The 16600-nt window shown below is 51.6% G+C and overlaps 1 protein-coding gene across 2 annotated transcripts; it reads right to left on the reverse strand.

Annotated features, from left to right (window-relative positions):
- Positions 1–2905: 2905 nt before the first annotated feature.
- Positions 2906–16349, reverse strand: AKR1A1 (aldo-keto reductase family 1 member A1). Of its 2 annotated transcripts, XM_047789230.1 has the most exons (10): positions 16208–16337; positions 10494–10529; positions 8379–8467; positions 5921–6040; positions 5592–5743; positions 4751–4946; positions 4253–4452; positions 3913–3985; positions 3685–3771; positions 2906–3067 (listed from the first exon to the last, which is right to left on the reverse strand). In XM_047789230.1, the coding sequence occupies exons 3-10, from the start codon at positions 8460–8462 to the stop codon at positions 3002–3004; spliced, it is 978 nt and encodes a 325-aa protein (XP_047645186.1). In that variant the 5' UTR covers positions 8463–8467; positions 10494–10529; positions 16208–16337; the 3' UTR covers positions 2906–3001. The 2 variants fall into 2 exon arrangements, with proteins under 2 accessions (XP_047645186.1, XP_047645184.1); XM_047789228.1 differs by lacking the exon at positions 10494–10529 and having other exon boundaries at positions 16208–16349.
- Positions 16350–16600: the final 251 nt, after the last annotated feature.

Genomic DNA, 16600 nt, shown 5'->3' on the forward strand with positions numbered 1-16600 from the left:
AGGAATGATGAGGTTGCGGGTTCAATCCCTGCCCTTGCTCAGTGGGTTAACGATCCGGCGTTGCCATGAGCTGTGGTGTAGGCTGCAGACGCTGCTGTGGCTCTGGCGTAGGCTGGCAGCTATAGCTCCAATTCGACCCCTAGCCTGGGAACCTCCATATGCCGCGGGAGCGGCCCAAAGAAATAGCAAAAAGACAAAAAAAAAAAAAAAAATGAGATCATTAGGGAGTTTCTGTCATGGCTCAGTGGTTAACAATCCCAACTAGTATCCATGAAGATTCAGGTTTGATCCCTGGCCTCGGTCAGTGGGTTAAGGATCTAGCATTGCCGTGAGTTGTGGTGTAAGGTCGCCGACATGGCTCAGATCCCGAATTGCTGTGGCTGTGGTGTAGGCTGGCAGCTGTAGCTCCGATTCAGCCCCTAGCCTGGGAACCTCCATATGCCTCAGGTGTGGCCCTAAAAAGACAAAAAAAAGACACAAGGAGATGTTCATCTGCAAAACAAAGAGAGTCCTGGAACAAACTCTTCCCTCCCAGGGCTCAGAAGGAAGCAATTCTTTTAACACCTTGATTTCTGACTTCTAACTTCCAGAACTGTGAGCAATAAATTTCTTAAGTCACCCATTCCGTGGTACCGTTGCAGCAGCCCTAGTAAACGAATACACTTCATACTCATACTATCTCATGACTCTGGAAACTTGGCTCATGAGAGAGTCTAAGAGAGCTATTGGAATCATACAGCTAGCCACCTGGGGAAGGTGAGGTCAGGAAAGACGTCCCAGAGGAAATGACAGCTAAACTGAATGTTTAAGCAATAGATGGGTTAAGGGGTGGACTCTTCCAGGTAGAAAGGACCAGAGACAAAAGACTCAAAACGCCTCCCTCCAACCAGTCTCCATCCCTCTAACCCATTTTCCCCACCGCACCAGCACTGCATTTCTAAGACACAAATCATGCCACATTATTTCTGCTCAAAAATCTTCTATGGCTTCCTGCTGCATTCAGGATGAAAAACTGAAAATCTCTTTTTTTTTTTTTTGTCTTTTTAGGGCCACACCCACAGCATACGTAAGTTCCCAGGCTAGGGGTCTAAATGGAACTACAGCTGCCCGCCTATGCCACAGCTACAGCAATGCCAGATCTGAGCCATATCTGCAACTTACACTACAGCTCACACCTACACCAGACACTGAGTAAGGGCAGGGATCGGACCCACAAACTCAGGGATACTAGTCAGGTTCATTACTGCTGAGCCACAACAGGAACTCCAAAAAATAACCTCATTTTTAAAAAATTTTTATTTATTTTTTTCTTTTTAGGGCCACGCCCTTGGCATATGGAACCTCCCAGGCTAGGGGTTGAATTAGAGCTGCAGCTGCCAGCCTATGCCACAGCCACAGCAATGAGGGATTCAAGCTGTGTCTGTGACCTACTCCACAGCTTGGAGCAACACCAGACCCCTTACCCAATGAGTCAGGCCAGGAATCAAACCTGCATCCTCATGGATACTAGTTGGATTTGTTTCTGCTGTGCCACAACAGGAACTCCAATAAAATCTTAACCCAGTCTCCTAGGCCTTCCATCACCGAGCCCTTGCTTTATTCCAGCATTATTTCGTGCCATTCCATTCCTGCTCACTTTGTTTGCCACACAGGACTTCTTTATGTTTTTCCAACAGCTTCTTCCAGTTCTAAGGCTTTCTCCCCTAAGCTATCCAGTTTGCATGGAAAACTATTCCCACTCTCACCTCTTTTAACTAATGAATCCCTACTCATCCTTCAGATCTCAGCTGATTAAATCAGTTGGCTTCTGGCTCTATGCTTTTTCATAGCACCTCTTCCAAATGTAATTAAACTAATTATGCAATTACTTAGTGTGTCTCAAGTAAACTATAGAGACCTGTGTGTCTTGGTCATAGCTATATCCCCAGAGTCTAGCATTGTGCCTAACCCATAAGTACTCAACAAATATTTGCTGAATGTAGAGCAATGCTTTAACTCCAAAACTAAAACGAGTTTTGCGCAACTGGAGTTTAGAGGGATCTTCCAAAAACCTTCCTAAACCCTCAGTATCCTCAAGTGGGTCCACAAAACATGCAAGACAGTACCTGAGGTGCAGAGGGACAAGCTTTGGTGCTGACTCTGCCTCCTTCAGGTGGCGTATGTACACTGACCATAGTGTCTGGGAGGAAAAGCTCCTGTCCCCACCTTCCTAATTTTGCAAGCTGGGTCCCCCGAACTTCAGAATGTGGCTCTTCATATTCCTAAAACTAGGCACAGATGGGGGGTGGAGTGGGTGGATGGGAAGTGAGAACTCAAGACCCATGCCCAGTAGTGCCAAGAAACCACAGGACTCTCATTGCCCTGATCTGTTCTGAAGTGATCAGCTTTGGGCATATTCACTAAGATCACTCCCGGGTGGTAGGTAGTGTTAATACCTGCCACTAGATGGCGCTTCTCCACTAATATACCTAATTTAGGTAAGCAGACATGGAATTTTTTTTTTTTTTCCCGGCAGGCAGGGGGTCTTTTTAGGGCCGCACCCATGGCATATGGAGGTTCCCAGGCTAGGGGTCTAATCAGAGCCGTAGCCGCCGGGCCTTCACCAGAGCCACAGCCACGTGGGATCCCAGCCACATCTGCCACCTACACCACAGCTCACAGCAATGCCAGATCCTTAACCCCCTGAGCAAGGCCAGGGATCGAACCTGCAACCTCAGAGTTTCTAGTCGGATTCGTTAACCACTGAGCCACGACAGGAACTCCAGACATGGAACTCTAATACATCCTGATTCTGCAGAACCAAGAAAGATAAGGAAATTTGGGCTCAGAGCAGGTCACACCCACCATCTCTATGAGAAACAGTTTCCATCCCAGGTCTGACCAGACAAATAATATAAGCAAGTAGCACGGATGCTCCAACGGCTTTATTAACTCCTTCTTTCTGGGGATGGCAGGACCCCGTGGCGGAAGAGCTGAAAAGGGAAGCCCGGAAGCTATGGTCTCAATACGGGTCATTAAAGGGGTACAGAGGATGCCCTGCATCTCTTGGGACTCTCTTCCCATCCACCTGGAAAGAAAGACAGACAGAAGACTCCATTAGCAAGAGCTGACATTCAAAAGACCCTGGGCGTCTTTCCCCAAATCTGGCTGCTCAGCTGTGTACAGACGACGCCAAGGCTCAGAGGAGCCACAGCACCAACAGTGGTCCAGTAGCAAACCCATAGCCTGGTATGCAGCTGCCCTTGCCCCTAAGAGTTTGCAGTCTCCTGGGGTAAGGAACTATTTATCTCCCCATGTGCAACAGGCATCAGCACAACCTCAATCTCTCTAACAAGGTTGAGAATGCCTTCCAGGCTCCCCTATTTATATCATTTACTGAGAAATTGCTACATGTCAGGAACTGGAATCATTTTACACAGAGGAAGCTTGGAGAAGTTAAATAACTTATTCTAGGTTACAAGATACTAAGAGACAGGGCTAGAACTCACAGGGTATATGCCTTATCCCTGAGCCATACTACTTCTGCAAGCTCAATAAGGAATAAAGAGCCCACTGTGTCCAGGACAGCAATCCTGCCAACAACATCCTGCCACTCCTCTGACCAGCAAGGTTGAGGGCAGACTTTGGCTAGAATCCTGTCCCAGAGCTCACATTCCCGGACTCTTCGTTGTGATACACACTCACCGTAAGCATAGGCACGATGAATCGCAAGTTTTTATTCAGGGCATCCAGCTGCTTCATCTCCTCTGGGCTAAAGGTGAAGTCAAACACCTGCAGATGGGAAGTGGGGGGGTCAGGAAAGCCAGTTTTGTGAGTGGAAGTTTGGGTTCTGGAACACTGCCTTTTAGCCAGAGTCCGGGCCAGACTGTGTCCCAGTGGGCTAAAGAACAGGACAGACGCATCACCAAGTACCTGGATGTTCTGAAGGATGCGGGAAGGTGTGACACTCTTGGGGATGCAGATCACTTTCCGCTGGACCTGCCACCTACAGTGGGGGATCAAAGTCAGTGAGCAAGTGGAGTCCGTTCTCATAGACATTTTGCGTTCTGTCCTCCATGCAGCTTTCTCTGAGCTCCTGGAGCCCCTGAGCCCCACTGGAATCGGGAACATGCCTGAGAATGGCCTCCCTCCAGACCACACGGCAAGATCTCTGTCTCATCCAGACATTTGGATAAGGAACCCCTCAACCCCTGCCTCCCAACCCAGGAGCCCCCTCCCTGCCCTGATCATCTTCCCCCAGGAAGGCACGCACCTGAGCAAGATCTGAGCTGGAGACCGGTTATACTTTTCAGCCAGTGCCCGGACCACAGGCTCCTCAAGCAGGACAGGCTCATTAGGATCACGCCACGCGCGATCAGAGGACCCCAGAGGGCTATAAGCAGTCACCTCCAGGCCGCGTGCTTGGCAGTGGGCAATCAGCTCATTTTGAGCCAGGTATGGGTGGCATTCCACCTAAGCCAAGAAATAACGTATCATACCACAGAGTGGCCACAGCCAGCTTGCTGGCCTGACCTAGACACGCACCTCCTGACCAACCCTGCTCTGCTGACCTCCCCGTTCCCTTCAACCTGACAGCTCTCCGCTGTCTGTTTCATTCTCTTCCCACACTTCAGGGCCCTTCCATAGGTGGAGGATTTCTGCACCATCGCTTCTGGCCATTTTCTAGCCGTCACCATGAAGTAGTCTCATCTGCTCACTCACGCACTGCACACCACCCTGGCCCGCAAACCAATGGATGTGCTGTGTTCACCTGCAGGACAGCGGGGCGCACCGAGGCCACGCTGAGCACGTCATCGATCTGCCGACTGCTGAAGTTGGACAGGCCCAGGGCCCGCACCAGCCCCTTGGCCACCAGTGCCTCCAGGGCCTTCCAGGTGTCCTTGTAGTGGGTGGAGTCATAGCGTATGGTCCCATCGGCATTCTTAGGGAAGGGGTTGTCGCCCCGCCTGAGTGAAAGACAGCCCCCCGAGTGTGGACATGAATGCCAGGCTCCTGCCTACCTGGCCCACCAGCCACTCTATGTCCCTTGCGCTCGAGTCCAGGCCCAGAAGGGATACAGGGCCACGAATGAGCAAAGTGTGGGTTTTTCACCCTGCCAGGTCAGGACCCGAGTGTAGATGCTATAGGGAATGCCCATCCCCTCTCTGCCTTCTTCCAAGATTGCTCCTCCTTTCCTTGGGGACGTCTTTCCTACCTCCTTTCTCCCCAGGGAGCTGCACGCTCCTGCAGCCTCCTTCAAGCACAGAGCCCAGGGCCCACAGTCAGCTCCTCTCACACCCTCTGTGGAGCTTACTCTGTACTGCAACCCAGAGCAACAGAAGCTAGACTGTATCTCAGATGTATAAAGGGAGCAGGAGGGACCACCTATGTACAGGATACATACCAGGTGAGGCTACACTCCTTTTTCTGTAGCTAAACTACCTGCAGAAATGGCTGCATTCCAGTTGGAGGTGGGTGGGGTGTTGAGAGGGGGTGGGGAGGTGTTGGGGGGGTAGGCAGGCCCCTCAGTTTGCCACTCCTCTCCTGCTTGGCCACTGACTTACAAGTTACTAACCTGACCCCCCCTCCCCCAGCTCCCTGGCAAGGCTCACTCAAAGGCGTAGGGCCAGTGCATCAGGTACAGGTCCAAATACTCGAGCTGGAGGTCAGCCAGGGTCTTCCGGAGGGCAGGCTCCACATCCTCGGGGTGGTGCTTCGTGTTCCACAGCTTGGAAGTCACGAACAGTTCCTCCCGAGGCACCGCCTGGTGCAGGGGGCGGGGTCCACGGTGAGAAGAGCCAAGGGCAGCCCACCCCACCCACACTCCCCTGTGGGAGCGGAATCAGGAGGAGGTGGATGCCAGATCCCTTCCGCCAGGCCTCAGCCCCAGGCTCCGGGTCTGTCTCCTCGCCCCCCACCCCTCTGCGGCCCCCGTCCTCACCTTGCCGGGTCCCACGGTCTCCTGCAGAACCTCCCCGATCTCAAGCTCATTGCCGTAGATAGCAGCACAGTCAATGTGGCGGTAGCCTACAGTCAGGGCGTATTTAATAGCGGCTTTCACCTGCCAGGCCAGAAAAGCAGACAGTCTAGCCCTGTGGGTCTACACCACAGACACCCCTGGGAGGGTCACCGATGGGGGGAGAGGGCGGGAATTTATTTAAGTCATCCTTGCAGCGGAGGTGAGGAGACGGCTCTGGTTGAGAGGAACAGAAGCCTCTTCAGAGGCCCTCGGCTCTTTGTCCCCACCCCCACTAACCTCCAAGCTTCCTTCCCACCTAAGCAATCTTAGTGGCTGGCCCCAGAAAAAAAACTAACAGTGGGTTCCCAGCTAAATGCTCCAAAGATGGATGCATACATTGACAGAGAACAGAGCAGTACAGGTCAGGGAGCGAGGTCTCCAGGCCTGGAAGCTGGTGAGGGAAATGTGATACACAGGTAAATAAGGCCAAGGCCAAGGCCACATGCAGAGAGCCACGCAGACCAAGAGAGGTCAGGTGAGCAGAAGCGGTGAGAGGGAGAGAGAAGGAAGGCAGAGGAGGGAGATGGAAGCTGGGCCCAGAGATCCTCAGCAGGAGAGAGGAAAGCAGGCACCAGGAAGAGGACACGTCAGTCTCTGTGTTAAAAATCAGACTAGGGAGTTCCCGTCATGGCTCAGGGGTTAACGAATCCGACTAGGAACCATGAGGTCGCAGGTTTGATCCCTGGCCTTGCTCAGTGGGCTAAGGATATGGCGTTGCCATGGGCTGTGGTGTCGGCCGCAGACACAGCTCGGATCTGGCATTGCTGGGGTCTGGTGTAGGCTGGCAGCTACAGCTCCGATTAGCCCCCTAGCCTGAGACCCCTCATATGCCATAGGTGCGGCCCTAGAAAGAAGGCAAAAAAAAAAAAAGACCAAAAAAAAAATAGACCAGAAACATGACATCGGGAGCAGAATCAAAGATGCCAGGCCCTTGCCATTCGAGATACCCATTTATGTGTACCTCCTTCTATCCAGACATATGCCTCTGGCACCTGACCCTACTCCTGCTGCTCTCTCCCGCTTCCCCACAGCCAGGCTCTGGCTCTGGCCTCCACCTCCTGCCTTCATTTAGCTCCTGGATTTGTCCCAGGCCATGTCAGGGCCTGCCTACAGCACCAGGCTCCTAGCCAGCTGCAAGAAGCAAAGCAAAGGGAAAAAGCCAGAATTTACGCAACCACACCACACACCCCATCCTAAATCCCCAAGACAAGAGGCCATTCTCCCTGCCAGCGTCCCTCCCAAATGTCTCTGAACTTGGATTCAGATGCCAAGAGCAAGAAGCGAGCCCTAAGGAGATGCTCTACCCAGCTGGGAACTGAATCTCTACCAGCGTCCACCTAGGAAAGCAGTTCTCCGTTCCCAGGCTCCCCCAGGCTGGAAGGGTCTACGCCAGGGGTCACTAAACCCCAGTTAACAGCTGCCTTTTTTTTTTTTTCAGCCCTTGGGCTGAGTAATTTTTTTTTTTTTAGTTGCACCTTGGCACGTGGAGGTTCCCAGGCCAGAGACTACACCTGCACCACAGCAGTGACCCCAGCCACTGCAGTAACAATGGTGGATCCTTATGCTGAACCACAAAGGAATTCCCTTTATTTTTAGAAGGTTACACTAAGTACAGAGTCACTTCCATTTTGCAACTTGTCTGACAAAACTCTAAATTATTAACCATCTGGTTCTTTAAGAAAAAGTTTGCTGAACTTCAGTCTCAACAGTTGACCTAATCATTCTTTTTTTTTTTTTTTCTCTTTTCAGGGCTGCACCTGCAGCATACAGAGATTCCAAGGCTTGGGGTCGAATGGGAGCTGTAGCTGCCAGCCTACAACAAAGCCACAGCCACAGCCAGATTCAAGCTGAGTCTGCGACCTATACCACAGCTCACTGCAAAGTCAGACCCTTAACCCACTGAGCGAGGCCAGGGATGGAACCTGCGTCCTCAGGGATATGAGTCAGATCTGTTTCCGCTTCGCCATGATGGAAACGCCCGACTTAGTTATTCTTTAAACCCTGACACCTGCTGCATGCCTACCTCTGGCCTCAAGGAGCACTGTGGGGGCCGGAGACAGGATCTCAGCATAGGGTGATACGTGGCATGGTAGGGATTAGCACAGGGCCAGCACAGAGGGGCTCCATGTGTCCACAGCACTCAGTGCAGATCCAGCCAGGGAAAGGGCTCCTTCCTACGACCTCGGCCTTGCCGGACCCCCCACATCCTCCTCTGACTCAGCTGGGGAAGCCGAGTGCTCACTGCGGGCCCCTTCTTCCCTTGCTTCTTCCCACTGCCTCCAGGCTCATCCCAGCGGAGGTAGGGCTGGGCAGGAAGACCCAGGGACCCCTTCCCAAAGCAGAGGCACAAGAAGGCCTCCTCCTCGTCCCGGTCCCTCACCTGGCCAGGCTCGCTCTTCCAGGTGCCTAGTCCAATCAGGGGCATCTTCTGCCCAGTATGCAGGAGGACACAGGAAGCCGCCATTGCCCCTGAAACACATGGCAAGAGAAGGGTGTGGGGGTCAGGACTGCTGCTTGGACCTTGGCTACCCATGGGTCAGGACCCCTGTAAAACGTGGCTGGTAAAGGGGGCACAGAAGTCACAGGAGGACAAATACAGGGTCATGCGTACATGCTTGGGAGCAGAGGCAGCTGAGTCAGGGTGCCCAGAACCAACCAAAGCCAGCCTACGGAGCACACACTCACCAGACCACCAGCCTGGCTGCTCCTCCTTCTTCCAGGCTCAAGGTCTGTGTTAAAGAGTTCTAAACCCAGGGAGTTCCCGTCGGGGCTCAGTGGTTAGCAAACCCAACTAGCAGCATCCATGAGGGCTCGGGTTGGATCCCTGGCCTCGCTCAGTGGGTTAAGGATCTGGTGTTGCCGTGAACTGCGGTGTACGTCGCAGATGGGGCACAGATCCAGTGTTGCGGTGGCCCTGGCATAGGCGGGCAGCTACAGCTCTGACTGGACCGCTAGCCTGGGAACCTCCATATGCCCAAAAGACCAAAAAAAAAAAAAAAAAGAGCTCTAAACCTAAAAACAAAGGCAGGTAGTTCCCCAGAAGTGCCCAGGTTTGACTATGTAAGGCTCAAGCTGGTATAAGACTAGCAAAGGCTTTTAAGAGATAAACTGAGACCAGGGGACAGAACGGGCTGGGGAAAGGGTCCCTTTTCAGAGGATGAAATGAGCATTACCAGGAGAGTCCGAACTACAGAGACCCTGTGCCCTTCTCACAGTTATCAGCCACACGGCTGCGCCTGAGTGGGTCTTACAAAGGAAGTGTGCCATTTTTTAGATGAAAAAACAGGCTCAGAGAGGAAGTTCTTTGCCCTCACATCAACAGCTAAGTGGCAGACCCAATGATTCAAGGAGGAGCTGAGGGGGAAAGGCAGGAAGAAGCCAGTAGACACAGACCTATAAAATATATGAGCTATGCCTCGCAGTATATACGTACACAGCGTGCTACAGAATGAGCAAGGGACCAGGAAATAATGACAATGGCTTTTTTATTTTTTTCTCTACTTAGAGCTGCACCTGCAGCATACGAAATCCCAGGCCAGGGGGTCTAACTGGAGCTACAGCTGCAGGCCTACTCCACAGCCACAACAATGTCAGATCCAAGCCTCGTCTTCAACCTATACCGCGGCTCATGGCCACACCGGATCCTTAACTGACTAAGCAGAACCGGGAACTGAACCCAAGTCCTCATGGATACCAGTAGGGTTTGTTACCACTGAGCTACAACAGGAACTCCAACACTGGCTTTTAAAAATGAGTTGGAAAGGATTTCCCGTAGTGGCTCAGTGGTTAATGAATCTGACTAGGAACCATGAGGTTGTGGGTTCAATCCCTGGTCTTACTCAGTGGGTTCAGGATCTGGCGTTGCCGTGGGCTGTGGTGCCGGCTGCAGACACAGCTCAGATCCAGCATTGCTGTGGCTATGGTGCAGGCTGCCAGCTACTGCTCTAATTCCACCCCTATCCTGGGAACCTCCATATGCCGCAGGTGTGGCACTAAAAAGACAGAAGACAAAAAAGTAAATAAATGAGTTGAATTGGGAGTTCCCACCATGGCTCAGCAGAAACTAATCTGACTAGTATCCATGAGGACACAGGTTCAATCCCTGGCCCCACTCAGTGAGTTAAGGATTTGGCATTGCTGGGGCTGTGGTGTAGGCCAGCAGCTGCAGCTCCGATTTGACCCCTAGCCTGGGAACCTCCATATGCTGCGGGTGCAGCCCTTAAAAAAAAAAAAAAAGACCAAAAAAGAATGAGTTGGACTGTCCCAGGAGTCAAGGAAAAAGTCCTCCCAGGAGAGGGAATCAGACACAGGATTTTAATGCAGCAGAAAGCAGTATATTACAGATAATGAAAATTTCCAACTGAATGAAACAGGTGGGTGATTGGAGCAACCCCCTTTGGAGAGCTCTAAGAACCAGAAATCAGTCCCCAAAAAAGAAAAGAACAATAAAATAAAATAAAAACCAGACGTCTCCAAATGGCCCCCAAATACTCACTCTGTCAGCAAATGATGAACAGTCCAAGGCTTTTTGCTAGACCCAAGAGAAACACGTATTATGTATTTATTTATTTACTGTTTTGGCCGCACCCACGGTGGGTTCAAGTTCCCCAGTCAGGAATTAAACCGCGTCTCAGCTGCGACATGCACAGGGGATCCTTAACCTGTTGCACCCCAGGGGACCTTCTGAGACACACATATTCGCACATGTTCTTACTCTCCTGGAGTTTATGGTCTGAGATGGAGTTGGGGGAGCCGGGGGCGGGGGGCAAAGGCCGAGGATATCGGCACAATGCGTAAAAGACATACATGACGGAAATCTGCACAAGTGCTACAAGAGAAGGGTAACTCTGATAGGATGGCTCTTTGGAGATGACATCTGAGTCAAGCCTTGATGAAGAGAAGTTACATCCAAGTGAAGAGAAGGAGGAGAAAGAGGAGTTCCCATCGGGACTCTGTGGTCAACGAATCCAATGAGGAACCGTGAGGTTTCGGGTTTGATCCCTGGCCCCAATCAGTGGGTTAAGGATCCAGTGTTGCCATTGGCTGTGGTGTAGGCTGCAGATGCAGCTCAGACCCCACGTTGCTGTGGCTGTGGTGTAGGCCGGCAGCTACAGCTCTGACTGGACCCCTGGGACCCTCCATATGCTGCGGGTGCAGCCCTAAAAAGACCAAAAAAAAAAAAAAAAACCAGAGGAGAAAGAGTGCTCACCCCAAGAACCAAGTAGGTAGAAACAACCTTTTCCCTTGATCTCCTAGTACTATAAATATCATTCTCTTAGAGGCAGTGATTCGGCTCCTCCTTGAATCTTTGGCTCTGCCACTTAGCTGCGGATGTGGGGCAAATAACTACCTCTCTGATAATATCTTTATTATCCTAACCTTTGTTTCCAGGTTTTGAAAGGACCTCAAAGATTACTAAGGTAGAGCAAGTACTGTAACAGGTTGTAAGTAAGTATAGCCAACACACCAAATTGTCTTTTCTAATACTCGGGACTGGAGTTCCCGTCGTGGCGCAGTGGTTAATGAATCCGACTAGGAACCATGAGGTTGCGGGTTCCATCCCTGGCCTCTCGCAGCGGGTTAAGGATCCGGCGTTGCCGTGAGCTGTGGTGTAGGTCGCAGGCGCGGCTCCGATCCCGCGTTGCTGTGGCTCTGGTGTAGGCAGGCAGCTACAGCTCTGATTAGACCTCAAGCGTGGGAACCTCCCTAGGCCGCGGGAAGCGGCCCTAGAAAGTGCAGAAAGGCAAAAAAAAAAAAAAAAAAAACCTGCCCTGGGATCAAGCAAGCATGTCTGGAATTCACCAGAACTAGCCTGCCAGCTGCCACCGGGGTCTATGGCTGGTTCGCTGGGCTTGATCCCCAACCAGTGACCTGTTGGCCTCTCCTAGATTTACCAGAACACAAGGGATGGCTCTGAAATTACACCTGTGCTAAGAGCAGGAAACAACAACCTGGCCTCAGGAGAAAAGGAAGAAGAAACTCAATGCTTACCTCTCTCTTTTTTTTGCAGGTGAAACTGAAAACCAAAAAGGCTTAAGGCTTGGGGGGCAGGGATCCTAGAGGTAAAAAGCACCCAACAAAGACCTGCAAAGAACAAGAGCTCCAAAGGACAGAGGGAGGGCAGAAGACGGATGTTTTTCCCTAGAACAGACAGTCATCCTCTGTCAGCTCCAGACTTCATCTTCTGCCCGAGGCACTGGCCTTCTAGCCTAGCCCTGCGTTAACAGGCTCTGAACTTGTCAGCTACTGCCTAGCTGGACCTCCAGCAGCATTCAAAAACCCTCACGTTATCTTGGGAGAGGTTCTAGATGGAAGGCGAGGGCTGGGTGTGTGGGGAGAGAGGGGTGAGGGGAGCATCAGGACTCAGGTTTTATTATTCCCAGGCCAGTGTCTAGGTTCCTTCTCCCGGGGGCTCCATCTTCCCTTCTCAGAGGAGGTCTCCCTCGCTGCTGCCTGGCTGCAAGAAACTTGAAAACACAGGAAGAAGAGGAGGCAGTAGTCACCTGAGTGTTCCCCAGCTGCAGGGGCCTTTCCTCTCTCTGCCTCCCATCAATACAGGTGCCCCTCAGGGTTCTGTCCCCGGTCCCCTCTCACTCTTGGCGAGCTCACACCTTCAGTTATCATCCTAAGCACTAATCCTTCCCACCTCCCTTCTATGTATTCAACTCCCTCTGGACATTTCCACCAGGATGTCCTACAGGGCCTGAGACTCATCATGTCTAAAATTGTACTGAGAGTTTCCGCTGTGGCGGAATGGGATCAGTAGGGGTGGCAGTCTCTGCAGCACCAGGACGCAGGTTCAATCCCTGGTCTGGCACAGTGGGATAAAGGACCCAGCATAGTGGCAGCTATGGTATAGGTCGCAACGGAGCTTTGGATCGGATCCCAGGCCCAGGAACTCCATAAGCTGCAGGGCAGCCAAAGAAGAACAAGAAAAACAAAACTCTACTTATCAAATCCAGCAACAGAGCACAGAGGAAAGAGTTCAAGCTCTGGGGCTGCACAGATCTGGACCTGGATGTCGGCTCCCCCATTCTGAAAAGATATTCTATATAAAGCACTCTGCACAGTGCCCGACCATGCTCTTCGTTCTTATTCTCTATCTCACCAGGGACTCAAGGCCTTGGATAAAGCAAACTAGACAGCCTCACAGTACAATCCATCAAAAAAAAAAAAAAAGCCATTTAAAATATTTCATTTTGTGGAGTTCCCGTCGTGGCTCAGCGGTTAATGAATCCGACTAGGAACCATGAGGTTGTGGGTTCCATCCCTGGCCTTGCTCAGTGGGTTAAAGATCTGGTGTTGCCTTGAGCTGTGGTGTAGGTCACAGACGCGGCTTGGATCTGGTGTTGCTGTGGCTGTGGTGTAGGTTGGCACCTGTAGCTCTGATTAGACCCCTAGCCTGGGAACCTCCATATGCCTCGGGTGCAGCCCCAGAAAAGACAGAAAGACAAAAAAAAAAAATTCAGTTTGTTTGGGAGTTCCCATTGTGGTACAGCAGAAACGAATTCGACTAGCAACCATGAGGATGCGGGTTCAATCCCTGGCCTTCCTCAGTGGGTCAGGGATCTAACATGAGCTGTGGTGTAGGTTGCAGACATGGATCGGATCCTGAGTTGCTGTGGCTCTGGCGGAGGACAACAGCTGTATCTCGATTCAACCCCTAGCCTGAGAACTTCCACATGCTGTGGGTGTGGCCCTAAAAAGGAAAAAAAAAAAAATCTGAGGCATTTCTTTTTTTCTATTTTCTTTTTCTTTTTTTTTTTTTTGTCTTTTTAGGGCCACTCCCGCAGCATAAGGAGGTTCCCAGGCTAGGGGTTGAATTGGAGCTATAGCCACCAGCCTACACCACAGCCGCAGCCACATGGGATCGGAGCTTCGTCTGTGACCTATACCACAGCTCTCGGCAATGCCAGATCCTTAACCCACAGATGGAGGCCAGGGATTGAACCTGTGTCTTCATGGATACTAGTCAGATTCGTTTCTGCTGAGCCATGATGGAAACTCCTTGAGGCATTTATGAGTATGATCAGGATAGGGTTTTGACAGGTGATGGGGAGGGGAGCATATCTTCTCTTACACTTCAAAGAAGCCAGCAGGGCAATCCACTTAAAAATGCAATGCTGGCCAAGATTTGGTCTATCTGGCTGTGTTAAAAATCCTGTTTAGGAGTTCCCATCCTGGTGCAGCCGAAACGAATCTGATTAGGAACGATGTTGCAGGTTTGATCCCTGGCCTCGCTCAGTGGGTTAAGGATCTGGTGTTGCTGTGACTCTGGCGTAGGCCGGCAGCTGTAGCTCCGATTAGACCCCTAGCCTGGGAATCTCCATATGCCTCAGGTGCAGCTCTAAAAGACAACCCCCCCCCAAAAAAAAATCCTGTTTAAAAAACAAAAAAAATCCTGTAAAGGGAGTTCCCATTGTGGCTCAGCAGTAACAAAGCCAACTAGTATCCATGAGGACACGGGTTCAATCCCTGGCCTCACTCAGTGGGTTAAGGATCCAGTGTTGCCGTTATCTGTGGTATAGATTGCAGATATGGCTCGGTTCTGGTGTTGCTGTGGCTTATGGTGTAGGCCGGCAGCTGCAGCTCTGATCTGACCCCTAGCCTGGGAACTTCTACATGCCTCGGGTTCGGCCCTAAAAAGACCAAAAAAAGGAAAAAAAAAATCCTGTAAATATATTTTTTAAAAGTTACTTTTGCTCTAAACTGTAATGTAAAACCTAAGACTGCAATAACGCTCCCTGTACTTCTTGATATATGTGAAAAGACGTTAAAATATATACTTCCTGGAGTTCTGTGGCACAGCAGGTTAAGAATCCAGTGTTGTCACTGCAGTGGCTTGGGTCACGGCTGTGGCGCAGGTTTGATCCCTGGTCTGGGAACTTCCACACGCCATAAGCTCGGCCCAAACAAACAAAACATGTATCTTAAATCTTTATCCAGCCCATGCATATCCACCTCCAGGGCCCCTGCTCTAGCTGGGACCCTCCCGTCCTGGGATCTCTCTGCTTCCAGTGTGGCCCCTCTCACCACAAAGCAGTCACCAAATCTAGCCATGCAACTCCCAGGCTCTCTTCCGGTGGTCCTCTCCTACCCTCGGGATACAGTCCAAGCTCCTCAGCAGTACCCTTCATCATCTGGCACTCACTTGCTCATTTCTCCACCTCTTCATTTCAGACTGCATACTCTCGTCTTTGCAGAACCAGCCACCACTTACTTGACTCCAAAGCCTCTGCACCCTTTCCTTCCCCAAGTTCCTACCCTTGCCCGGCTGACAGCTGCTCACCTTCAGCTACCACTTCTGGCTCCTCCCATACACAGAAAGCTTGTGCACACTGCTGCCGCATCCGTTTGTTCGTTTCAGTTTCCCCCACAAATCTGTGCACTCCTTGAGGCCCAGGGCTTGTCATTTGCCTAAAGCCCTCACTCCTGGAGTGCCTGCAACCCCCTCTGCCAGCCCCCACACAGAGGCTGGAGGGGCTTTTGACAAAGTCACTGCCTCCAGCGCCTTCTTCTTTTACTTCTTTGATAACCTGGAAAGAATCATCTCTGGAAAATATCAAAGCACTTTACAATCTTCAGTAAAAAAAAATTCCCAGTGGCTCCGGAAAGAGATTGTTCTTGTATCACAGATAGGAAAACTGAGCACTTGGATAAAGAACCAGGACTGATCAAGGCCTTCCAGACTCTTCCACGAGAGGTCCTGCAGCCCTGAAGGTAAGAGTTAATTAATAATAGCCCCATCTGGTGAAGGTTCAGATTCCATCTCACTTTCACAGAGCACGGGGGCAACAGAAAAACATGCCCTGGCTTTCCCAAACCTAAGGCAGGTGCCTAAGCCAGCAAACTCCCCTCCTGCCACTTCTGAAAAGCATCTCAGCAATTCCGTATCAAAGCCAGAGTTCCTGGAAAAACCGTGTTCGTGGGCAGACAAAAGAAAGATGGCAACTAACACAGTATGTGCCGGGAGCTTTAAGCCACTACTGCTACCGTTCCGAGGTAGGAACTGACTTTAGCACTGATAAAACTGAAGTGTAGACAACTATGAACGCATCCAAGGTCGCTCAGCAAATAAGAGGATCTTAAAGCACGTCCGGCCGCCCCCGGAGCATATACTTCGCTCGAGCCCGGGGCGGACACTTCTGTCCTGAAGGGTCGAGGCCATCTCCACGGCGACAAAAATGGGGCAGCAGAGGAGAAACTCACCTCGGCTCGAGCAGAGAGGAACTTCTCCTGGTTTCTCAGGTCAGTCGTGTGCCCTGCTAGTGACTCAACAGGCCTCGGTTCCCGAGATGGGTGGGCAGCAGGAAACACCAGCTAGCGCCTGGAGGCGGGGACTTCACTTAAGTCTGGCGGCGAAGCGGAAGCTCCTCCCCTGCCGGAGGAGGAGCTGAGGCCGGGGTTCAGCATCCCGCGCCGAGGGGGACCCCCGCCCGAGCCTCCAGAAAGGGGTGGCGGCGTGGAAGCCCGAGGGGGGCGTCTGCACCACCCCTTCCGCAGGATGCTGGTGGGTGGATCGGCTGGAGCGCTGACACCCTCCGCCACGTGGGTTTGGAGAGCTCGGCGGAGGAGCGGAGCGCGCTGCGCGGCACCGGTGGG

The sequence above is a fragment of the Phacochoerus africanus genome, chromosome 8 (assembly GCF_016906955.1).
Source record: "Phacochoerus africanus isolate WHEZ1 chromosome 8, ROS_Pafr_v1, whole genome shotgun sequence".
NCBI classification, from domain to species: Eukaryota; Metazoa; Chordata; class Mammalia; order Artiodactyla; family Suidae; genus Phacochoerus; species Phacochoerus africanus.

Bases quoted from the DNA above. Each gene is read 5' to 3' on its own strand.
- AKR1A1 (XM_047789228.1), bottom strand. From the start codon at position 8,462: ATGGCGGCTTCCTGTGTCCTCCTGCATACTGGGCAGAAGATGCCCCTG. The intron at 4,453-4,750 runs GTGAACACAGCA...TTCTTGGCTTAG, and splicing joins TGCGCCCCGCTGTCCTGCAG to GTGGAATGCCACCCATACCT. The intron at 3,986-4,252 runs GTGCGTGCCTTC...CCCCCACTGTAG, and splicing joins CCAGCTCAGATCTTGCTCAG to GTGGCAGGTCCAGCGGAAAG.